The sequence below is a fragment of the Cyprinodon tularosa genome, unplaced genomic scaffold (genome assembly GCF_016077235.1).
Source record: "Cyprinodon tularosa strain WSP-4 unplaced genomic scaffold, ASM1607723v1 ctg786, whole genome shotgun sequence".
NCBI lineage: Eukaryota > Metazoa > Chordata > Actinopteri > Cyprinodontiformes > Cyprinodontidae > Cyprinodon > Cyprinodon tularosa.
Window position 1 is genome coordinate 82524 of NW_024039547.1, and position 26362 is coordinate 108885.

The 26362-nt window shown below is 39.1% G+C and overlaps 1 protein-coding gene across 4 annotated transcripts in view; it reads right to left on the reverse strand.

The window, feature by feature from the left end:
- Positions 1–26362, reverse strand: part of cep89 (centrosomal protein 89) — a 116156-nt gene that overhangs the window by 67592 nt on the left and 22202 nt on the right. Inside the window, exons 9-16 of one of the 4 annotated variants that reach the window (XM_038270993.1) lie at positions 23770–23838; positions 22390–22493; positions 17441–17556; positions 15515–15695; positions 14853–15020; positions 10692–10833; positions 6007–6096; positions 4659–5491 (exon numbers count right to left, since the gene is read on the reverse strand). In XM_038270993.1, coding sequence (XP_038126921.1) covers positions 5426–5491; positions 6007–6096; positions 10692–10833; positions 14853–15020; positions 15515–15695; positions 17441–17556; positions 22390–22493; positions 23770–23838 — 936 coding nt within the window. In that variant the 3' untranslated portion in view covers positions 4659–5425. Of the gene's footprint in view, positions 1–4658; positions 5492–5666; positions 5927–6006; positions 6097–10691; positions 10834–14852; positions 15021–15514; positions 15696–17440; positions 17557–22389; positions 22494–23769; positions 23839–26362 lie in introns of those variants that run through there. The other 3 variants (XM_038270991.1, XM_038270990.1, XM_038270992.1) reach the window with 3 other exon arrangements.

The following is a 26362-nucleotide window of genomic DNA, read 5'->3' on the forward strand; positions in this document are numbered from 1 at the left end:
CTTTCATCTGGTTTGGTCTGCCGCGGTTTCCGTAGCGTCGTGAGCTCGCAGGCGCGCGCTTTCAGGAAATCCTATACACTACTGTTTATGCTCTAAAAACATTCTAAATGACTTCGTTTCGAGTAAATTATGGACGCTACCCACTCAGGACACTTGGAATACATTGGACGAGCAGTATGGAGGAATATTGACACGTTTTTTGTGGACTTTTATGGACCTTTCTGTCTCGGACACCACAGACCTCCATTATTTGAATGTCAGCAGACAGCAAGAAGCCTCCCAGATCTCCAGATGCATTTGAGATATCAAAAAAGTACTCCAGAGTGTTGTTCAGCATGGGGGTGAGTAGAAAATGAAGGCTAATCATGTTTTGGGTGTACTATTCCTTTAAGCATGGGCGTAGGTTTGCATAGGGACCATAGGGACATGTCCCTACCAAAATTTTGGACCAACCTATTTGTCCCTACCAATAATTCGATTTAAATAACATGTTTATAATTTAAAATTCAGCATGGTGGATCAATTCTTTTTCTCTTGCAGCTTAGTAGCTGCTGCAGCCACTCCATCTGAGTCCTGTCCCTTAAATCAGTAACTGTGCTGTTTAGCTCCACTCTCATTGGTTGTTCTGCCTCAAGTTCCGCCTTCTCTCTTCCCGATTGGCTGTTTTCTAGTCCGTATGCATGTGTGCGTGCTTGGAGCACGAAATAAGAATTTTATTCACGCTAGTTACTTCAAATAATATTAGGCTATGAAACTAGTCCTAATAAAAAAAAAAAAACTTAATTATCTACACTAAAAAAGGCAAAAGCTGTTGATTTCCGATTCTTAGCCCCAGCCGACTGAAAAAAAAATGTGAGGGTTTCCCTTTTAACAATACTTCATTGTTATGACTGTTTTCATTGTATGACGACCCTTTGAGGCAGTTCAGCTATAAACAGAAGGTGTTAATTCTTTTATAGAGTATAACAACACAAGATGGTGCCTTAACATCTGATATTTTTTGTTTAGAAAGCATAATTACGGTTCCACATAATGTTGCTTTTTCTTTGACTATTTCTACCTTTTTAAAAATAAGATAAAGACAATAAACAGCGGAACACTATTTACATCGATTTTTATTTTACATAGATGTTCAAACAGTCCATAAGTTAATTAGTACAAACATTAGTGTTTGGTAAAAATGCTTGAATCTGGCCGTTTATTTTAAATATTATTACATTACAGACAAGATGGTGTTATATATATATATTTTTTTTCAATAATTGTTAAAAGTGGTTTTATATTGGAATAAATTTAGTCCCATTCTTAGTGTAGTGTTTTATAGATGATGCCACTAAATGTAAATAAAATAAATGTATTTGCGTCCCTTAAATGTGTTATTTTGCATTGTTTCATGATACAGAGAGAGCATTTAAAAAATAAGAATGTGTTTCACCTGTTTACCTTTGCACAATTATAAATCTTAAAAAAAATACAGGATAAATCCACATATAACGGCCATATTTAGACTATATTTGGTTTAACTGGCACATATTTACCTTCTGTCTTAGTCACTGGTAAGTGGAAATGCAAACCTTTTCAAAGTGGAAAAAAGTCCTAATTCCACATTAATCAGAGCCAGTGATGCTTCAAACATTGATAAACACCTAGTGTGTGTAGTGCTTATAAAATTAGTGTAAATGTAGCAAGAAATGCTGCTGTTGTCTTTAAAGGAAATGCACCCTGATGCTCACATTAAGCATAAACAAAGCATGCATATTTGTGCATAGGTAAAATGACATTAATGAAACTTAGGACCAATAGTGTCCCTACCAAAGTGGAAATCAAACCTACGCCCTTGTGCTTAAGCATGTTAAACATATGCTCTGTGTATGCACCTTGAAGCTCTATCTCTGTGGTTCCCTGAAAAGAAATCACCCGGGACAAACACTTTAAATAACACTTCATAACTTTTATGTATTAAATAACCAAGAGACATGAAGACAGATTTTTACTCAGATCGGAGAAGTTGCTTAGAGTTACAGAATGACAGCTCACCTCTCAGGAAGTGGCCCTGATTAACAGTTAAAAAGGCATTTTATACATCTCCAGTCTGCCACATCTTCACATCATTACATCAAACACGTTAGTAGATGAGTAGACATCCATGGCTCCAGCCTTATTAAAATATTACACTTTGTTCTTTGCTGAAGGACAGTTTTTCTTTTCTTTCCCCTCATAGCACATCTTCATACTGATCTAAACAACCAAGCTCTAACTTCTTCTCATACGGGTCAAAAACAGGTCATGGGTTACCCTTTAATATTTAAAAAAGCCATATTATAGGACACATCTGTGCAGCGGGTAACACCATTCCTCTTTATGAAAGCTTTAGGGTCCTTGTTGGTTGATGCGGCGGCATTGATGCAAACCCACCCCCTCCTGTTTCATGATACTTTGGTGTATCTGGGTGAGACAAACTAATATAGGCCAAAGCACACGTCCATGCTGCCATGTGTGTCCTCTCCTGGTCTACAGCATTAATAAACGCCTCAAACAGCCTGAGTGTTTAATATTTATTTGCCACCTCCTCTAAGCACGGCCACCAAGGTTAAACCTCCGATAAAACCTTACATTTTCTATAATTGTAAATCCATTACACCACCATAAAAATATTATTGTCTCTTTGAATTTTAATAGTTTGATTTGGAGTCAGGGACAAATTATTCAGAGATGTAGTTAAATCTAGTCAAGGTTGCCATAGTGATGTAAGATAATTGCCCTTGATTTCCCAAATGGGAGCATTTGTTGCTTCAGTTTGTCAGAGTAAAGAATAAGCAGGCCGACTGAGCTGACTTTCAGTCGACCATTAGCCTTGAATATAAATGATAGCAAACCTGAGTTTAGGAAATGAAATCCCTAAAGCAGCTGTTAGATTAAATAGACTAAAGTTTATTAACATGTTTACTCCGAATCTGCTGCTCATCAGTCAGCTGGAGCAGCATGTGTGTGTGTGTGTGTTGTATGCAGATTTGCAGCGAGACTTAAAAAAAAAAAATCTACCCAATAATCATGAGTGCAACTCGATTCTATCTAATAAAAATCCTACTGCCGGTTGTTTTAAAAAAGGCCTTAAAACATTTCTTTTTAGCAAAACTTTTGGTCCCCCTTAGATGTTTCTTTTTTTCTCTTTTAAAACAGTTTTTATTATTTTATATTTATTTTTTATTTCTATGTATTTCTTTAATGCTTTTTTGTAGCACTTTGAGGCCTTTTTGGTGAAAAGTGCAGTATAAATTAAATGAATTATTATTATTATTGACCGATTACGTCACTTCACTGACAATGTTTATCCTAAACCTGCTACACACGTAACTGCCCATTAATAAGCTTTAGAGAGGAAGAAGGGTGAATTTAGTTTAGCTGAGTAGAGAAAGTTTGTAAACAGCATTGACTGAGGCAGAATGGGAAGATCGATATCAGTTAAACATGTGAATGATCAGAGTGAATGAGAAAACTTTATTTCTATTACTAACATCGCCTGCTGGACCCAAATATGAAGTTTATTACAGCAGAGGTTCACTGTAAAAACTGTCCAACTAACCAATAATCTTAGATCTAGCCAAAAAGTATTTCTGGTATTGTATTAAGGTTGATATTTAGAATTAGACAACTTTTATTGTAATTTTTTACCGTTTATACAAAATGAGTTTTCATTTAGTACAGCTTTTCAGACATTAAATGAACATTTCCATTCTATAAAGTGCAGCAGTGATCACATGTTAACAGTGTGGGAGAAAAAAACAAACATGGTGCAAAAAACGCATGGGTGTGGAAGTTCAGAGCATTAATATTTATGGTTTGGTTTGGTGTTATCAGTGTCGGGTTCATAAAATGTAGGTTTTTGCAAAAGAAGAACTGAAATACACAATTATGGATACAATTTTTGCAGAAAGGAGAGACAGTTGAACCCCAGACTCAAACACACCATCTCCCACTGGACCTCCTCATCAGAGCGTTTTATTAACAGAACATGCCGCATGGTTACAAACAGAGTTTTGTTCTGACAGAACAATTGATCAGTTCATGAAGACAGAATGCTCCATCAGAATGACAAGGCAGGATGGTCTCCTGACTGAATCATGACACAGGAGTGGGGCATCCCCTCGCACAAATGTTTCATAAACACACATTAATTTTATAATCATCATTGAATAAACCTGACAAGCAGTGTGATGCAGAGTCTGTGACATGATTTAGAGTTTTTCAACAGTTCAGCTGTCTGATGGTGGTGGGGAAGAAACTGTTGCGGAATTTGCAATCCTGCATCGGATGCCGCAAAGCCTCTTTTATTTTTTTATTTTTTTATTTTATATACTCTAATATAAAATAGAGTATATAAAATTATACATACTTTTATATACTCTAATAATCCCAGAGGGAAATTATTTAACATTTAACCCATCCCCTTGGGGAGCAGTGGGCTGCCATTGTGCGGCGGTTGAGCTTAAGGGTCTTGCTCAGGGACCAGAGTGGATGTCAGATGCCAGGATGGCAGAGTGGCAGCTTGTGGGAGTGGGGGATCGAACTCACAACCTCAGGATTCAAAGCCCTATGCCCTAACAACTAGGCCACCACTCCCCCGATAGCAACAGCAGGGAGAACAGTCCATGGTTGGGAAAGAAGCTCAACCAGCTGATAAAGAAGGTCAGCTCTGTTCTGGGAACTCCTCTAGAACCTCTAGAGATGATTTCCCAGTGAAAGACTCTCCATAAACTGAAGAAGATGATGGACATCAGTGAGCATCCTCTTCAGAATATTTTAAACAACAACAGGGCATCTTCAGTGAGAACTTCTCCAGATTCGGTGCAAGTCAGACTTCTACAGAAAATCCTTCCTGCCTACAGCATCAGCACCTACTGAAATAAAGAATGCCCTCGTGAAGGCTCATTGATGATGTTACGGGCTCGGGACAAGCATGGGATGAAATGTCCAAATTGGAGGGAAGAGGAGCCCTGATGATCTTCTCTGCTGTTCTCATCATTCTTCCAGTCTGAGGCGCTGCAGCCTCCACGCCACACAGTGAGACAGCTGGTTAGAACGCTCTCTATGGTGCTTATGCAGAAGGTAGGGAGGATGAGTGGGGGCAGGTGGGCTCTCCTCATCCTCTGCAGGAAGTAGAAGTGCTTCTAGTCCCTTTTGATCATTGAGGTGGTGTTTATAGTCCAGGTGAGGGTGTCTGTGATGTGCACCCCCAGGAATTTGGTGCTGCTGACCACCTCTACAGCTGAGCTGATGAGCAGTGGAGCGTGGTTAGGACGGTTCTTTCTGAAGTTGACGATGATCTCCTTCGTCTTCTCCAACCCGGACTTTCTGAGGTCTGTCTGTGAGGACGTCTATCAGCCATTAGAGGGGTGTATGGAAGCCCAGCAGTTCCTGTTTCCTATTAGATGCTGGGTGATGGTGTGAAAGCTGAGCTGAAGTCCAGGGACAGCATCCGCATGTAGGTGTTCTTCTCCCCCAGGAGAGCAAAGCAAGACCAGATTATGCTAGATTATTAATCTTCTTTTGGGAAGATTAAGCTCAAAGATAAGTACAATAATCTGCCAGTGCAGTGAGACAATTGCACGTTCTTGAACTCAATATTTAAATTCTCAAAGCAAGAAGTGGTACCAAGTGCAACTGTCTAACCACACTGACAGATTATTGCACTTATTTTGTGTAGAATCTCCTGGAAAGAAGTTTAATAATCCAACAGAATCTACTCTCACTTAGTATATCAGTCTCTAAACAAGATCAACAACCTATTTGGCTAGATATAAGATTGTAAGACTTAGTTAGATGGACAAGGTTTGCTGTGAAATTCAGCTGTAGAGCATGTGTCACTCCATCCACTGGGATTATTTCCTTGTTTGGGTTTAGAATGATCCAACAAGGCAACTTCAGACTTTCCAGAATGAAAAATAATAAGAAGAAATACAGTGAAAGAGAGACTGGAGAAAAAGGCGGAAAAGAAAACAAACTTACTTTGAGTTCTTCTTGAAGCTGTCCAAACCGGACCGTGCCGTTCAGCAGTCTGCCGACAAATCCCTGCTTTTCCTGCTGAAGGCCACATGCCTAGGGAGGAAGACAGGGAAGATGGGGGATTACTAAACTAAGGAAGGAAGAGCACAGATTTATGTGAGGCATGAAGGCAAAGCGGGAGATTTGGAAAAAACAAAATCAAATAAATGTATATAAAAATGCCTATAAAATTCATTAATTCCCCTTGGACATGTGCCTGTTTTACTGTCTTGGTTGAGCTTGTAGAGGTTTTGATGGCATCCCTCTGCAGGCTTCTTGTTCAGTGCCTCCCATTTAATGATGGATATAACTGAACTCCAGGGCATGTCCAGTAAGCCCTATGTCTCATTTGCAGCCAGCTACCAACTTCAATAGTTCACTGATCTCTTCTTTGAAGTGCATAGAGATTTCTTTTGTCTTACTTCAATGCAAACACATCGACAGCAGTCAGTTCATCTTAATTTTACTAATTGCTACACCAGTGGTGACAACTAAGGGGTAAAGAAAATTGTGCAACCACTTTACCAACCTCACAAGTTTTTATCTAACTGATATTAGTTTGCAAAAATCTGTCTTCACTTGATCAATAAAGAGTATTCTTTATGAGCCTTGTCAAACATTATTATCACCTTATGACTTTATTCATGAAAGTTATCAAAAATATGGTAAAAATGTAGCTGCTCAGCAGAGGGACCTAAAAGCAGAGATTTTTTTTGGTCTTGTTTTTAGGTATTTTTAAATGAAGATTGTTAAGCACTAAATCATTTACATAGATTGTTTTTTTCTTTGTTCTATATTAATTTGCTGTTATCTTAATATCATAGTACGATAATAAAGTAATATCACTACTATGGTAGCTCACATCCACTGACTATTGGCCTAAAAAACAAACTCGGGCTCAGTTAAAGCAACACTGTAACTTTTAGCCACTAGGGGGAGCTAGTCGTGTAACTTCCAGATTTGGTAGGCCTGAAATCAAACGGCAATACCACAAGGCGCAAACTGAAACAGACTCTCTCTTTGTTTAAAATCTGCTAGCGGACCATTTTGGTAGCCTCGTGAGACCATCCTGATCTCGCGAGCTTTCAAGGTTTCACTCGCAGATCAGTCTGGAGACTCTCCGTTAAAGAAAATTTGGAAGCGTTCACCAAACGAACGTCCAATCAGCGTTGGCTTTGAGGCGGGTTGAGGTGTGACGCAACGAGAAGCGCGACAGTTCAGTCTAAAGAACATGCCGGCTTCAGCCGATGAAACAAGCGTTAGCGTGGCTATCGAGCAAGTTTTATCGGAACTACAGAGTATTTCTTCACTGAAAGAAGAGCAAAACACTGCTCTGGAGGCTTTTCTCAGAGGAAAAGATGTTTTTGCTCTTCTCCCGACTGGTTTCGGCAACAGTAGCCTGGCGCTGTGGTTGTGTTTTCGTCGTCGCTCTGTTAGTATGTCATATGTTTCGTTGATCTGATTGGTTTATTTGGCCCGTCTATCACAACATAGGCCAATCAGCTAACCAGTATTTTCGCCCCTTCCCAAAAACTTCAACGGAAGGTTGCCAGATGGATATGCGGAGCAAATCCATCTGGCAGAGTCAGGTTACCATTTTGGACCAGCAGATTGAGAAATCATGAGCTCCATTTAAACCACCCTTTTGAAACTGTGCCAAGATCAGTCCAAGATAACGGTTAAGTGTAAATGGCGCGCAACCAAACCGCGCTAAACTGGTACTAGTTCATCAGTAGGGCTCGGCGTTGTTCAGTTCTGGCTCGGTTCTTTTCTGCTGTTGGTTTTTTTTTTGGCATTTGTTCATTAAATACAGAGTTAAATGCTCTTTTACTTTATGCCTCACAACTACGGTTGGGGGAGGGTTGGCAGTTCAGCAGAAGCATACATGGCAAATTAAGAAATGTTATTAAATTGGGTTTTGTTAGGATTTTAGACACGTTTTTGGTTAAACTTTTTTTTTTTAACAAAATTTATTAAAGTCTTAGTCCTCTTTTTGATAAAGCTGCAGACCGACTGGTGTTTATCCTGCATTGCAAACAGTAAACCACAGCACTCAGTACAGTACAGTAAACGGTAGTCTGAGTGGAATGTGGTCGTGTTTAATCTAATCAGATGATCCAGAGATTTTCTGGGAAACAGAAACCTAAAATAACTGAAAGGAAAAAGGTGATGAGCTAAACTGCCCGTCCCTTGTGTGCAAGCATCCCACTGACGGCATGAAGAATGTATGTATTTTACCCAAAGTGGGGGGATGGGGGGGCTGTCTGTATGATAAACAGCTGGTGCTCTACAGTGGACAGAAAACAGTCACAGACAATATTTTCTCCCTTTTTTTTCACACTGCCAGATAAATTGACTTTCATCAACCAGATGCTGCTCAGCTGCTGTGTTCACTGCAAAAAATATAAATCTCAATAAGTTATTTTTTCTTAAAATAAGTGTGTTTTTTCTTGATTTGAGGAGGTAAGTAAGACACTTTGCCAATGGAACAAGACAATTTCCTTTTAAAATAAGAAAAAACTATTTTATCGTCTTATTTCAAGTAAATATTATCTAACTATCTTATTTTAAGAGTGAAAATACTCATTCCATTGGCAAATCATCTTATTTACCTGCTCAAATTAAGGCTAAATATACTTAATTTAAGCCATTTTTTACTTATTTCTGGATTGTTTTTGCAGTGTTTTTATTCATTAGTTCCCCCATACATATGAGGCCCAGCTTTATCTGACACGTTGCCGCAACACGACTCGCATCTGTCACTCTGTGCTGCCGGTTGCTGCTCGGTTTTTTCAAATTTTCTTTGATAATCCCCTCCGCCTGCATAGCTGGTATCATTAATTCAGATCGCAATATAAGCTATTCAAGAGATATGGAGAGAATTTTGCTCCTTTATTGTCGCAGGATAAGGACAGGTTTTGTAAAATAAATAAAAAATTAAAATAAAATAAAAAACGCCTTTTGTAAATGCAATCTAGAAATAAAACTTTGTTTTGAAAGTTACTTTGCCTCACATTTTATTTTTTACATTTTATATTTATTCATATTATAGTTATACATTTAATGATTTACCTGCTTATAAATAATTGCATTTCATATTCTGTTCACTTTTTAGGCTCGCTTTGAACACTGGAAAAAATCAAAATCTCAATAAGTAATTTTTTTTTTTAATAAGTGCATTTGTTCTTGAATTGAGGAGGTAAAAGACGCATTTTGCCAATGGAACAAGACTATTTAAATTTAAAATAAGAAAACACAATTGCATTGTCTTATTTCAAGTCCATTTTACCTACTCTAATCATCTTAGTTAAAGAGTAAAAATACAAATTCCATTGGCAAATCATCTCATTTACTTACTTACTTAAGGGTAAATGAACTTAATTTAAGAAAACTTTACTTATTTCTTACTTAGCTACATTTTCAATGAGGGCATCAAGTGTAAGCGTTTGTATCGAGTTTGAGTTGAAGAAAAACTCAAACTCGAAACAGAGAAATTGGAAATAACATATAAATAAAAAATATAAAACTAAATTTTTAAACTTTAGAAAAAAAAAAATGTATTTGAAAAAATACTGACAAACTAGAAAAGCACTCTAAGATTTATTCCTTTGCATGAGGCCCGACTTTGGTAAAAATGTCCTTAAAATCCTTTCAGAAGTTCATAAATAAGACACAGTGTGTATCTGCAGCCTTTGGTGTCTGTTCTGTCCTCACCTTCATTCGCTCTGCTCTCTTCTTTGATCAGCAGATTGAGACTTTCCCTAAGGCATGGCCTCTTTTCTTGTGTTTTTATATTTTTTGTCTTCAGTAAAATAGATCCGAACTGTTTGGCAAGGGTGGCAGCAGTTTAGGTCTCAAAGTGGGGGCAAGTTTGTCCCAGAACGGAGGGACATGAGGGCAAAAAAGAGCGCAGTTCGAGGTCCATCTTTACGAGTCGTTTTCCACAATAGCGGTCATACAAACAAAACAAGCCAGTAAGGTACCGAACAGGAAATTCGCATAGTGTAGAGTGGATGTACATTTGACCAATCAGATGTCTCCTGTCCGCGGTCACCTACAATTTGGGAGCAGCAGAATGTCTGCGGAGTGGGCGGAGACATCTCTGTGTTCACCGCGACACCTACGCAGACAACCTAGTTTCAAAGTATAAATCAGCCTTTAGGGTGGAACTGCTTGATCCTCCAAATAATGTCAAATAATCCTTTAAAAATATTCCTGAATCTGTATTATGATCTGGATCATGTTCGCTAGCATGATGCGCATCTCTGGTAAAAATTTTACTAAAATGGCTGAAGTAAAAATATTTTAAAAACATTAAATCAGAGGAAACAACAAAAATTTATTTCAATTACTATGTTTTGTTAAAATTTCATTTCTGGATTGCCTTTTATTTTTCTTATTTTTCTAATTTCCATTCACAAAACAAATTCTTTGCTTGCAAAAATAATGGAACAGAACTGACACCATAGAGAGCCTGAACGTTGCAGAGCATTTCCACTCAGCCTCATGCTTTTTTATAAGCTAAACTGGTTTCACTTTCTCAAATCCTTTATTATTTAAATAAATTATGTTTTTTTTTTTATGTGTTGTTTGATCAGCATCACATTTTGAGCGTGTCTTCAACAGAACAGCAGTCAGGTTAGTGGTACCATGTGCAATAGATGGTCTCTTTCTCTGGAGATGTGCTCGGCGACAGAAATGACAGCCTCCAAGTAATGACGGGTCTTCTCCTCCTTCAGCAAATGCTCCTCCTTTTGTCTCCTGAGTGCACTCATCTTCCTCTCGGCCTTCCTGATTGATTGACAGAAACGATTGTGTAAGTTCAAAAGTGAGAGAACTTAAAAAGGGAGAAGAGAACTTTGTGATGCAAGAGAAAATGGAGAGATGATAGAACAATGCGTACAGAAAAAAAAGGACTAGGTGGACAGAGAGAGGAGGTGAGAACAGAAGAGAGGCAAGGAATTAACTGGATAACTTCAGACGCTACCATCTGCACAAGGACGTGAAACAATCCTTGACTAATCCAACACCCTTCTGACATGAAAAACCTCAAATTAATCTGAGAGCAAGCCTGCTGGGAGCAGAGCATGCTTCCAGAACAAAGGAGATTTTACAGCTCAAGTCCCTGATAAAAAGAAGACAGTCACCATCTATGTTCAACTAGAAGCGACTTAGTGAAAGCGGCACATTAATTAGAGATGAACAGAGAAACCTGCTGGACCCGCCCTGACCTGAGATCAGCTGGATGGAATAAAAAAAAGACAAGTCATTTTTGATATGTCTGATCTCAATAACTCAGTTCATTTAGTCAAACATGAAACATAGATGAATCCCACAAAGAATAATGGTTTCAAATCCTCTTTTAATTGTGAGGATTTCTTTGCCCACAGGAAATATAAAAAACACACTGAGTATTAAACTTATAAATTCTGGCGAATGAAGAACAACATCATAGATACATGGGATGTAGACTGTTATGTTTAATACCTGCTTAAAGGAACGGTAATTTTACCATTAGGTGGACTGTGTAACACAATCTGTAAACCAAAACAAGATGTGTAGGGATGCACAATATAATCGGCCCCCTATCGGTATCGGCCACATCGGCCCCCCCACCGATATTTAACCCGATATTTGATCAGCTTCTGAGTTTCTAAAGTCTAAAAAAAAAAAAAAACTTATTTTTCTTCCTCAAAAACTTATTTTTTAGACTTAAAAACTTCTAAAAACGAGGGAAAAAATATTGATACATTAAAATATCACAATATCTTCATATGCTGATATATTGCCATTTAAAAACACCATATCAATCTCTTTTACTAATGAAATATTGCTATATGTCATCGTTATGCTACGAAATCCCCCGAAAATTCACGAAATGTTGCCATATTTTTATATGTTGATATATTGACGCGGTATCGATCTATTTTACTAACAAAATCTCAAAAGAATTTGCAAAATATCACGAGAGTTTGTAACAGAACGATGAAATTTCACGAGATTTTGAAAGTAAAATAGATCGATACCGCGATTTTAAAAATCAATTTGATATCAGCATATGAAAATATATTTGAGTATATTATTTTTCAAAGTGTCAGAAATGGATAATAAAACTGCTATTTTCAATGACTACTTATTTTTGTCCAGCTTTAACATCGGTATCGATATCGGTTATCGGCTACATGAGTTTTAAAATATCGGCATATCGGATATCGGCCAAAATCCCAATATCGTGCATACCTAAAGATGTGTAACCAAAATCACCTATTTATGAGAGCTAAATTATTCTTACACCTTTTTTAGATTTTGAGCCTTTAGCTTATGCATTCTTCTCCAGGCTAAGTAATATTTCAATTAAATCAAAATGAAAATACACGGGCATTCATTATCGTCAGAATATTTTTTTATAATTCCAGAATTAATATACATTTATACCCTGTCATTATTATTTATTAACACCCTTTAGTAGATTGAAAAACCTTCATTATGGCAATGAAACTATTCTATTCTCAGACTGATGTGACAACCGCAGAACACTTTGTTGAATGAAAGATAAGGAAAACATTATCATTTTTTTGACTAACAAAACCTAATGGTAATAACAGTTTCACCCATGATGATCGTCCCCTTATTTTTTTCAGTCACTACAAACAGACTTGATAATATAAGAACCTCTAAAACTGCCAAATAATGACATGAAGATCCAAAAGTCAATAAACATATGATAAAATATTAAAAGGAATTATAGAAAACATTTTATGATGATAAAAAGAAACATTTACATCTTAATTAGATGGATAGAAATACAGGAACTATAAGAGAAAAACATTTAACGGTCTTTGCGCATTAAATGGGTCCTTAAAGGGGTGATAGATTGATTCTATTGGGTATTTGGTCCTTAAGGTCTCTGAATAGGGTGTGTAACATTGATTGGGCTTAAAATGGCATATTTGCTGTTCTATGAGCGCTAATGCAGCCTGGTTAAAAGCCCTAGAATGAAAACAGTTTTTCTTCCTTTTATGGTATGATCATGAATGTTTAGATGAGCTGTGCTCTGATTGGTTGGTTTACAACGAGCGAAGCTGCTGAGCAAAGACGCATCATAGCAACAAGCACTCACCCACTGAAACATCAAATTGTTGATATGGTAGGGTGACCAGACGTCCTCTTTTTCCTGGACATGTCCTACTGTTCATACCTATAGTCCAGCCCCGATTATTGCACTTATCGAATGCCCAATAAAACAAACGTGTCTTCCTTTTCAGAAACGCAAATCTGGTCACCATAGATATGCTAGCATTGCTATCAACAGCTTAGCGACAGAATCATACTTCCAGTTTGCGGTTGTGATGTCCTTATGGTCGGAACAGCCCCTCGTTTCAGTAAAAAAAGTTTAGCAAATCCTGCTTTGAAATGTCCAAGATTTAGAAAGCTGTCTGCAGTAAAATGCTTTGAGCAAATGAACGAAAAGTGTGTGAGATTTAAACGCCAAACACCTGTCAACCTAATAGTAACTGTGTCTTAAAGGTTCTGGCAGAAAATATCAGGAAGCAGGTCTACCCAGAACTACATACCGTCCCTAAATCGTGTACTGGCACGCAGTGCTGGACAGTTCCAGCTTACTTTCCCCCCTGGATACAACCACCATCTAAAACGATACCTTTAGATCACTGTTTTATTTCCTTCTATGTAAAATGTGGAGGCCCTTGCTTATTTCTCCTTTACATGGTGTTATCTTTTAGAACAGGGTATCTGCAGGTTTCTGAGAGTTAGATTTAAGACTTTTTAAGACCTTTTTAATGCCATGCAGAATGAAATTTAAGACCAATTTCATATCGACAAATTTTCAAACAGCAGTCAAAATCTGGCAATGTATGCAGTTTTGTCTTTAACGCACGCAAATGTACAAGCGATTTCCGAGTCTGGAAACATAGTTCGGAAAATGTCACCAATAGCCTCGTTAGCGTTATACGACTGGTGTTTTGTTACCGTATGCAGACACCAGAGTACCTCGGCTTTGAGAGTTGCAGTGGAGACAAATGTTGTTGGGATGTCTGTTGGTGAAGCAACCGCGGTACTTGAGGCTGATGCAGATTCCCGTGTACGGCATGGAGTAGCGCTCTGTGGTACTGATGTGAGCACAAAGGAACAGAAATACCTGCTGTTTTCCGACAGGTTTCCGCAGCCACTATGTGTTTTTCGCACTGCATGTGGGTCTCCAATGCTCTGATCCCCATTGTTCCGAGTTTTAACACTTTCTTGCACAGTATACACCGGACTTCGAACGCATTGCCACAAACTGGTCTTAACAACGGCGCAAATTTAGGATTATGCAACCAATTTTCATTAAATTTACACTTCCCCATGGCTTAAGGTTAAAGCGAGAAATTTCCACCATTTGCTAATATCCAGTCGACTCCACGCACCTAGTTAACCCCCCGTGAACTTGTAATTTGTTAGTTGGTTCCGCCTATTTTTTTTCTGCGAGAAAATATTTTTTAGACGTAATGTTACTTGATTTTAAAAGGAAAATAAAATAATAATTTATGGTGTCGGTTTGATTGCAGTTAAGACCTTTGAAATGTGGATTTAAGACATTTTAATGCTAATTAAGGCCTTATTTTTACATTATGGAATTTAAGACTTTAAGGATCCGTGGACACCCTGTAGAAGCTCTGCCCAGACAGCCTCGTCTCAAGCATATCCTAATTAAATGAACGTGATTGGACAACTTTTTGCCGTGGGAGTTTTAGTTTTGCTGGTGGATAAACGTGAGTCAGTCACATCTGGTGCAGCAGTTCATCCAGTACCTGTGCGATTGTCTGCAGCGCTCCAGCTCAGTCCTCAGTTTCTTCACATCAGCCGTCAGGCTGCTTTTGTCCAGAGCCAGACTCCTGTTCTCCTCCTGTAGACTCGACATCTTTAAAAGCAGCTGCTCCTTTTCACTCCGACTGCTGCTCTCTTGCTCCTCCAGCTGTCTAAGAGTCAGGAGCAGAATTTACATCAGAAGTTTCCATGATATGACCAACTGCTTTCCTTGTTTAGATTTTGCCAAAATAAGATGTTGATGCAAACGGAGCACATAAAGTTGCTAATCAAAGCTTTACTAATCCTCCCGGTTTGTTTCAAAGAACTAGTATTTGTGATGAGTTTGCAGCAGTGCAGCTTTTCTCCCTAAATGACTCTGCTTCGTATTAAATAATTCATTAACCTGCTGGTCTCTGTAGTAATTAAAACCGTAGGTTTTTAGGGATTTCTCTTGTTGCAGTTTTAATCGCACCTTGTTTTTCTGTACCAAATCAATTATTAAGAGAAACATTAAAACGAACAAAGCCCTGGACTGTTTTACAAGTGAGAACATGTGTTGCTAGAGTCAACAACAAAAGGCCCTCTGTCAGAAGAATGGAACAGATCCGTTTAATTCTAATGCCTTTGTCCTATAAATATAAAATAATGTAGGCTGTGGAAGTACCTTCTGAGTTTCCCAGTGATGCTACAGTGCTCATCCCAAGTCACGGCATCTTTCAGACCAGCCCGCTGGAGATGAACCTCTTTCTTTTGTTTCTGTAAGTCCCATCTGCTCTCCTCCAGCTCCTCCTGCAAACGCTCCTTCTCGTCCTCCAACATCATAAGCTGCTTGGACAGTTTTGATACTTCAAAGAAAAGCAGAAGGACAAAGCAGCGCATTGAATCAACTACTACAGCAAAAGCTTCTTCAGTTTGGACACCTGAGTGAAGTTGGCCCCCCCACCTTCTTCAAATCAGACACAATTAGTGTCAACTGTTTGTGCTGGTTTGTGCAGCAAAAATTTTCGTTTGTGCTGCTTTGGATTTGTAGATATTAATGAAAATGTAAAGGTCAAAAGGTCAAGCAGCCCCCCCACCTTATTCAAATTGGACAAAATTGGTGTCAAACGTTTGTGCAGCAAAATTTTTCGTTTGTGCTGCTTTGGATTCGAAGATATTAATGAAAATGTAAAGGTCAAAAGGTCAACCAGCCCCCCCACCTTATTCAAATTAGACAAAATTGGTGTCAAACGTTTGTGCAGCAAACATTTTGGTTTATGCCGCTATCGTTTTAAAGATATAAAGAAATGTTTCTAGAGGTCATCAAAGGTCAACCAGCCCCCCCACCTTATTCAAATCAGACGAAATAGGTGTCAATTAAGGCCCCGTCCACACGAAGTCAAAACGAACACGAAACGGTAATATTTTCCAGAACGTTTGCCGTAAAGGCGGTTGACATAAAATAAATGTGATCGTCCACACGAATGCATGAAAACGCTGCAAAATGTATGCCAGGCCTGTAAGTGGCGCTGTGGTGCCAAAGCAAAAGTAGGCGACGAAATGTTGGGCATGTGCACTAATATTTATACATGGTTGCCCTGCGGGTCAATTTTCGTGGTTCAGTCAAATTCAGGTGCTGAACTATGTCGTCGATATTGCTCTGTTCTTCCTGGAGATATTCCAGAAGAAGAAGATTCTGTTGTGAGCCCGACAGCAGGGTGAGTAGCATGAGCAGCAACCATTCAACACAGTACGGCGCCATTGTTGTTGTGATACTGTGTCGCGCATGCGTGTTTAGAGGCGACGCTATGATGCATGCGTGTAAAAAAAAAAATTCGGTTAGAGCTTAAAGATGGAAACGCGAAAACGGCGTTTCAAAATCTTCCCACTCTGAAGGCTGAATAAAAAAAAAGATCGTTTACAGACCCCTGAAACGCCGGCTTCGTATGGATGAGAGGCTGGTTTGGTGAAAAATGTGTGCGTTTAGGCCAGGGTTCGGCTTCGTGTGGACGGGGCCTAAGCTCTGTTTGTGCTGGTTTGTGCAGCAAAAATTTTTGTTTGTGCTGCTTTGGATTTGAAGATTTAAAGAAAGTAGGGGAGCTGGTTGACCTTTGATGACCTCTAGAAACATCTCTTTATATCTTTAAAATGAAAGCGGCACAAACAAAAGTTTTTGATGCACAAACCAGCACAAACGTAGCACAAACGTTTGACACCAATTTTGTCTAATTTGAAGAAGGTGGAAGGGCTGGTTGACCTTTTGACCTTTACATTTTCATTAATATCTTCAAAGCCAAAGCAGCACAGCACAAACGAACATTTTTGCTGCACAAACGTAGCACAAACGTTTAACACCAATTTTGTGTAATTTGAAGAAGGTGGGGGGGCTGGTTGACCTTTGATGACCTCTAGAAATATTTCTTTATATCTTTAAAACGATAGCAGCACAAACGAAAATTTTTGCTGCACAAACGTTCGACACTAATTTTGTCTGATTTGAAGAAGGTGGGGGGGCCAACTTCACTCAGGTAGTTTGGACTTGATTTTCTGATTTTTTTTTTTTTTTGGCTTATGAAAAATACTTCATTCTTTCAGTTCTCACTCACTCTACCTTCAGACTTGTGTTTGATGTTATGGGCTTTGGCCTTTTCATGCTGAGCCTCCAGCTGATCCATCAGAACCTGGTTCTCCTTTAAAACCTGAAGCGCCTGCTGCTGAATCTGCTGGCTGCAGAGACAGATGCGGGAGACTTTTTTATTACTCTGCTCTTCACAGAGAGAACAGGCCATGAACATACTGTAAACCATTGCAAAGATATTTATATTCTTTAAACTTGTCATGTTTTATGTTACAGCCACAAACATCAATGAATTTTTGTTAGACCAACACAGAGATCCAGTATCTAAAGTCAAAGGAAAAATGAAACGGGACATGACTAAAAGTCGTCTTCTCAGCAGATGTTCCAACCTGAGCTGTGGATTCCTGCAGCTTATCCAAAGATATTACATGTATAACAGGTACCTATTTTTAATTCAACATTTTTAATTCAACATTGCCCTTGGCGACAGGGCTTTCTGTGCAGTGGCCCCGGCTCTTTGGAATGCCCTCCCCCCTCCTATCCGTTCCGCAACTTCCCTGACACAGTTCCAAAAACACCTTAAAACACACCTTTTCTCTCTTGCCTACCCTTCCTAACCCCCTCCCTGTCCCTACCCCCCCCTTACTTCACCTCTTGTAAAGCGAACTTGGGTGTCCTGAAAGGCGCTATATAAATCAAAGTTATTATTATTATTATTATTATTATTGTGTTAAAGGAGGAAGTTATGTCCTCTTGAAGGCAGTTGCGCCTCGGGACCTCCCTTCCGGTTCTTTTCCTGGGAGCAAGTCATTTACTACTCTTAACTCAAACTGGGTAAAACCATATAAAAAAGGACAATAAAAACAGGAGTAAAAAAGTAACAGAGTTTATTCCAGATCAGGTCGTTACAGGACAGAGAAAAATGCTTGGAGCTTGCACAGCTGTGGGCTCAAAAATCACGTCCGCGAGCGTCTGGCAAAGATTGAGCCCCGAACAAGGTCATCTCCTCCTTCTTATACCTTATGAGTCTATGTGTTTCATCATGTGGATGTTTAGCTCTCCGCATCAGAAATTGACACGCCATCCATGCCATGACCTGTATGCATCTTGCCTCTATGCCCAAGAATTACAGATAGCTCCCCTTTATCAGACCGGCTCCAAGATGTGTCCATATCCTGTGTATCTTTAAAAGACAAGAAGGCTGTCCTATTTAGACGACCTCCGTACACACAGTGACATCCACAATGTCAAGAAAGGCCATCTAATCTGGCTAACAGAATAACAATCCATGTATGTATAAAGATGTATAAAGAATAAATCTAACAATTGTGATTATTTTAAACTGATATCGCAAATTTTATTTTGATGTTCCTTTGCGAAAGCCATAAGCATGGAGAGGTTCCACCCCAGGGTTTCAGTTTTTTCATGACCTTAATTTAAAGCTTTCTTGTCTAGAGTCTGATTTTTTCAAAACTGTATTCACCCTCACCCGTACAGTTCAGAACTGAGACCCAACCCGCTACCTGCAATTATCCCCATTTAAAACCCGGCCAGGACCGCACGGATCCGTAATTACTATAGCGTGACCCGACCCGTGGTCATAAATTGTACACACAGCCGTTTCAGTCCTTCAACACAACATGCTTTATTTTCCCGACTGCAGCAGATAATAACACACCTTTTACTGTCCTTAATAACAGAGGCAGTAAAAACAATTCCTCACGCTCACATCCAATGGGCACAGTGCTCCGAGATTAACAGCTATAAATTGGCCGAAGTAAAATAGTTTAACTCATTGATAAAAAATTACTGTTATCTGGATATTATTGAATCTATTTATCTATTATTATGTAGAGTTAATAAATAAGAACATAAAAATTATACATTTCATTCAAGCTGTAATTCTATGTATGATACCTGCACATATTTTGTACATTTATACACATGCCTGCACCCTTGAAATGATATGTCGTCGTTTTTTCTCTACCCTTAGCTGTACGTTACCTGACCCGGTGCAGGACTCTGCTTCACTGTAATCTATTTGTGAAAAAGAGCTTAATTCTACTGGCGTACATGAATCTGCTTTCTGTCCCTTTTTGTCTGTGTGGCTGCAGGTATGGAGTTTCACCTTTATTACTTCTGCTTTGTAGGCGTTAAAGTTAAACAGACATTGGAGCACAGCAAAATGGTAGAATTTTTCAGCATCACGCCAGCTAAAGTTAAAGTTAAGGGACCTGCAGCTAGTATCACTTCACCAAACACTGACTGTGACTGGGGCTGTGTTAGGGTTATTCAATGATGATTATAAAATAAATGTATGTACATATAAACATTGAAGCAAGGAGATGCTTCACTCTGTCTTATGATTCAGTCAGTAGAGCATCCTGTCTTATGACCTGATCAATTGTCCTTTCAGAACAATACTCTGTTTGTAACCATGTGTTATGTTCTGTTAATAAATAAGGCACTGCAAGGAGGGGGTCGGAGAGGAGGAGTTAGTTGGGTGCAGCTCTCTTCCCCTTCTGCAGAAGCTGTTGTTGAAAGTCCCTTTCTGTATGTATTCAGTCCTTCTTTTACGAACCTACATTTTTTAACCTAACAGGCTGATTGATTTTTCCAGAATTGCCATTATTTTTAACCAAAATTGCGATTTCACTTTTGTAAAAACTTTGGCTTCTCCATTGTCCATTGTGGCAGGACTTAACTGTAACCTTTATGTGAAAAAATGCTGCTTCTCCTTGCTTGCTTGTATTGTGTCCGAACCTCCCCCTAACACCTATACGGAGAACTATATAGGGGCCATTTTAAATAAGTGTCTGAATGGCTAGTGGATGAAAAAGTACTGGACTCAAAATTTCCCACAATGCACCTTGAAAAGTAGTGCGCATATATGGTGACTAGATGAGCAGATATATCCTGGAATGCTTTGTAAGAGCTCTTCTTGCAGAGCATCATGGGATTTGATTTTGGGGTGAGAGAGAACAGAGATGGCAAAGGAACCATGCAGAGAGTCTGAGTCATGTGACCAACAGGGAGCGAAAAGTAGTGATTATCTGTCCAAACGGTCGGTTATTCGAGTTCACTATAAAGTAATTTGGACACAGCCTTGTATCAGCATGCTAGCTCCAGCTCCATCTGCCTTTCTGTGTGACTGCCTGCAAACCCACTTTAAGTGTTTTGCCGCCACCTAAAGGGCTGGAGTGAGAAATTTAGTAACTTATTCCTTTTAAATGTGATGTAGCTAAAATGTCTCTGCAATTTAAAAATTCAGCTTTATTATACTGTGATTATTGCAAATGCAATGAATTGCCCAGCCCTGACCGTGACCCCCCCCACCCAGGGAAGTTTTAGACGAAAGGTTTGCTGCTCCACCCAGCTTGTGTGATGCTGTACCAGATACTGACAGCCTGGATGCATCCATATACATCTAAGATCAACAATGAACGTCAGACAAAAAGAAGAATAATCATTTTGTATCCCACTTTTAATGACATCTATGGCTGCCATATTTTCATGCTGCCACGAAAATGTGACTGAACCAAATAAAAAGCCATACATTCTGTTGTCTAACAATGTTAGCTCCCTTTATTATCCTCTTTCTTTCATTTTTTCTCCTTTTTCCTGTTTTTCCTGTTCTACTTACATTGCAGTGTCCATATAACCTGCAATACTCCCTGCATAATTATAATAAAGCTACATACATGCATATGTCAAGCGGAACACTATGGCGATAGCCGTACTGGTTCACTTGTGAAAGCAAAATCTGTTAGGCCCTTTTTTGGCATTAAAACAATTATTCTTTTTGCCACATTGCCAGACAGGTAAGTGTGGATAAAAAAAAAAAATAAAAAATGTGATCAGGGGCTTGCTGACTTTTGATGTGCTCTGCAGTCCATGACTCTCTTGTTTTGGCTGGTTTGTTGCCCCTTACTCTTTCAGTTTTTTTTCTGATGTTTTAAGTCTGGACATATTGTTTTATTACTTTAAACTCTAAATCTTTCCTCAACTTTCTCCCTGATCTGTCTGCTGTGCATCTCGTTATTCATCTTCTGTTTGTTCGTTATTAATAATTCTCTGAAGCCTCTCTATGTTGTACGGAAGAGGATTAGGGCCACTGGAAAAAAAAAAAGTTAACTGATTGTTAAATTTTATTTCAGTTTAACATGGGAAAAAAGTCAGAATTCTGACTTTAATCTCAGAATTCTGACTTTAATCTCAGAATTCTGACTTTTTTCTCAGAATTTTGACTTTTTTCTCAGAATTCTGACTTTAATCTCAGAATTCTGACTTTAATCTCAGAATTCTGACTTCAATCTCAGAATTCTGAATTTGATCCCAGAATTCTGAATTTAATCTCAGAATTCTGACTTTAACCTCAGAATTCTGACTTTAATCTCAGAATTCTGACTTTAACCTCAGAATTGTGACAGCTAACAAACATCTTAGCATCAAGCCATAGCCATGTGTGTTTTAGAGACTAGCTCTCTTGTTTTAATGACCTTCTGCTCCTCCATTAATGAGGGGACTCCTCAGGCACATAAAAAGTGGCCTAATTCCGTCATTTTCCACCAATGTGTCACTGGCCCTCTCTAACAACTGAGAAAAAAGTCAGAATTCTGAGAAAAAAGTCAGAATTCTGACTTTTTTCCCATATTAAACTGAAAGAAAATTTAAAATCTGTTAATTTTTTCTTTTTTTTTTCTCATTGGCCCTAATCCTCTTCCGTAACGTTGGGCCTTTCTATTGACCTGCATTGATTTCTACAGGCTAACCATGACCATAAGCCTAACCATAACAGGGGTTATAACTAATCCAAACCTAAACTAAATTCACACCTTGGTGCTAAGCATAACCCCTGACCCCAAAAAAACAGAAATTCCCTACCTGGTACAGGCAACGGTCCCCACAATGTGCCATTATCCCTGAAAATGGGCCTCACAATGTATGTAAAAAAACAGCACACACACACGGTCTCCTCTTACCAGTCCTTCTGGTTGACCGCATCCATCTTGTTAATGTCATTGTGGAGCCTCTCATTTTCTTTGGTAACTTCGCCTGCCTTAGCTCGCAGCTCGCTCACCTCCTCCTACAGCAAACACACAAGAAAACTTGTTTTTTGGATGAAATATTAACGACTTTCCTTTGGTCTGTAGGATACATCTGTGTTTCCTCAGTCACTGCTCTTTGAAGTAGAGATGGCGGGGGGGGGGGTCTATTCATTTCTAGACTTTGCAGTATTGTATTCAATCTGTTGTTATTTATTTCTGTCCAGTAAAGTTGTCTCCTCTTAAATCTCTAAGTACTTTTTTTTTATTACTTTTTTTTAATTGAGCATCAGCGATGCATTATATCATTTTAATTACAAGAGACTCATTTATATTTTAACCCCTCATCCCAAGAACATGTTGGGCACCAATCCAGTAGGAGCAGATAATTGAAGGTAATCCAAAAATAAAAAAGAACAGTGGAAAAAAATAAAAAAATACATAAAAATAAATAATTAAAATAAAATATAATGTTTTGGCATAGTGCGTAGCACTGCTGCCTTGCAGCAAGAAGGTTCTGGGTTCGATTCCCAGCCCAGGGTCTTTCTGCGTGGAGTTTGCATGTTCTCCCTGAGCATGCATAGGTTCTCTCCGGGTACTCCGGCTTCCTCCCACAGTCCAAAAACATGACTGTTAGGTTAACTGACTTATTGCCCTGCGATGGACTGGCGACCTGTCCAGGGTGTACCCCGCCTCTCGCCCATTGACCCGCTGGAGATGGGCACCAGCACTCCTCACGACCTCACTCAGGACAAGCGTGTCAGATAATGGATGGATGGATGGATGAATATATACATATGTATGAGCGTACATAACAAAAAGAGCATATATCTCGGCTCGCCAGCACTGAGGTTGTGCACTACAGACATGGTACAGGGGTTCAATCATGATCACAAATACAAACACAGGATGACGGCCAGAGAATCATTAAGTCGGCAGAGTTTTAAGTTGAGCTAAATGCGTCAATATCGGAAGGGAAAAGTTTGTCCCTGGACCCCCTTAGAGTATATTTTATTTTCTCTAATTGTATGAAGTATGTCAGGTCACTAAACCGTAGCAACACCCTGGGTGGATTTTTTTTTTTTTTTTTTCCAATGCAATAAAATTCTTCTACGCGCAATCAGTGTTGTGAAAGCACGTATGTTTCTCTACTCTCTACCATCTGTGGCATCAAATATGGCCGTAGCTAAGTTGGGCTGAAGATTTGTGTACTTTTTATACCAACTTGAGAACAACTTGATGGATCATTTAAAGTTTGAGAGGTCATGCTGATGATGATGATGATGCGTGTACTCAACATACTGTAACAGTTCTTACCTTAGTGGCTTGTAGTTGTGCTTGCAGGTCCTTAACGTTGTCCTCATAGGCTGAATACTTCATGTCAAGCTTAGGAGAGGGGAGGTGGAAATAGATAAGCAAAATTCTCCCCATCACTTTCATGGTATGCAAAAAAAAAGGGATTTTAAAAACTCTGCTTTCTATGATGGAGTATTAATGCCTTACTAATAGATTTATTTTTTTTATTCCAAATCTGAAGTTATGTTCGAATTAGAACAAAGTCATAATGTTTGATCAATGAGATTAAAGCAGTTAAAGTAATACAATCAAATCATAATATTTGGTCTACGAGAAAAAACTTGTCAAATCATAAGAAAAAAAGTGTATTACATGTGAAATCTTTTTAACTCTATCCAGGTTTTCTTCTCGTCAAACAACATTTTCCTCACATGAAAGTCGATTAGAGCTTTATTCTAATAAACAAAACTGACTCTGTCCAGCCCTAAAGCCTTCCTCAACAAGTTTAGCATTCATAAAATATGTTTCCTAAATAAGAAAAGTTTGCTAAAACAAAAAAAAAGTAGCTATTGAAAGATATTTATTGATTTATTTATGGTATTATTTCTGATATCTTAAATGTGTCTGTGTTTGGTATGCCTTTGATATTGGAGCTCTAGATGGAAAGCAGAAAAAAGACAAAAACAGTCATTTTATTACAGCCATAATTTTAAAACCAAAGTTCAACAGCAGTTGGTTTAGTACAGATTACTAGGAGGAGTAGTAGGCTTTATTATTGGTGGGTGGGGCAGTGAAACCAGACAGGTGTGGGTGTGTCTGTTGTGTGTGGCGGGGAGAGAGCTGAGCGTTGTCTGACATTGTAAGGACCATTTTCTTCCCATGACTTTGTTCCCTTGTGAGAACAAAGCCGGCTCCTTTTAGGGCAGGGATGTCAAACTAGTTCCAGAAAGCAATACCCAGCAATAGCACACCAGAATCCATTCATCTCATCAAGTCATTATCTTCAGATTGGACTCACTTGATGAGATGACTGGAGTCTGATGCTATTGCTTGGTTTGAAAGAAAACCTGCAGCCACACGGCCCTTTCTGGAACCAGTTTGACACCCCTGTTTTAGGGAAATATTATGTTTTTAGGTAAAGGTTCAGGACTCGGGTATGAACTGGGTTTAGGTTAGGGTCAGATACTATATGAAACTGCAGGTTGCTAAAGGTGTTGAAAGCAGATATTGGGACATTAACATATAATTTGCTGACATTGCGCATGTCGCAAAATTGGCAAACATAAACAAACGGTCAGTTATCTCAGAGCAGAACGAACATGTGGATAAACCTTGGAGCCTATGCTATTTCAGAGTAAGATAACTTCTTTCTGTCATGGTCTTGGTTCTGTTGTTCTTTACTTTGCTCTTTGTTTTCTAGTTTTATTGGTTTAATTCCAGTTTTGTTGTAATTTCTAGATTAATGTTAGTTCTCATGTTCTTTTGTTTCCCTCTTGTATGTGTGTTCCTTTCCCCTTGGCTCCCTCGTTGTCTCCTCTCACACCTGCTCCATGTCAGCTCGTTAGCCCTCCCTTTGTCTCTGTCAGCTATATATGCTCTCCCTCTGCTCTCACTCTTGGTTGGTTCGTTGTCTTTGCTGTCCTCCCATGCTGTTGTCCACCTACCTCGTCTCTCCCTGGCTCCTCGTGTTTGGTTTCCCCAGATGTCTCCATAGTTCTGGTTTGCTTTTCTTTATTAGTTGGATTTTTGCATCCCTGCCTTTGTTTACTTTTTCCTTTGATTAAATCCACAAGAAATCACCTCAGCCTCTCTGCCTCTGCATTTGGGTCCTAAACCACAACCAACCCTGACACTTTCATATTACAGGGGGCTGAGCTGGTGAAGATTCTCAGTCATCCATGTCATAGTCATTCAAAAAATGACTTTCCAACTGGACTTTGTTTTCCAAGTTTGACGTTTTGCTTCCCATCGAGAAAGCTTTCTCAGTTCCAAACGTCTGGATTAGCGTTGAGTTCCAAGCTTTATAGAGCAGCCCAACAAAGCCTTGTTATGGCTTAGAAAACATGCAAATAGAACTGAAAGAAAAACAGGTCCAACCCTCAGTAATGGGGAGTCGGTGAGGTTCGTTGTTGGCCTGCAAATTAACCCGAAACTGGCCTATGCCTCTAAAAAGGGGAGTCGTGAGGGTCATCATTGGCCTGGCTGACCAGGCGAGATGTTTTGTTTTCCTGCGTGACGATGAGGATTGAGCTGATAGCAGGAAGGAATCAACTCTATCGCTGCTTTGTAGGTTTTTGACAGCTGGAACCTGAGTCCAGCCCCTCTGTTTAAAGTTGATTTTTCTCTCAACATAAATGGCTTCCTTCACACCCCTTTCAAACCACCCATCTTCTCCGCATTATGGACAAAGAATACAGGTGTTTTGAAAGGGGTGTGAAGGAAGCCATTTTAAGTTGAGAGTAACTCACATATGTCAAATTCAAGGCCTGTGGGCCATGTTTATCCATGGCCTCCTGGATGATGTTTAATTACCATTAGAACAGGCCACGGCCGCTTGAGCCCTCTGCTGTTACTTCGTGGGCTACCGTTGCATTATGGGGAATGTAGTGTTGGT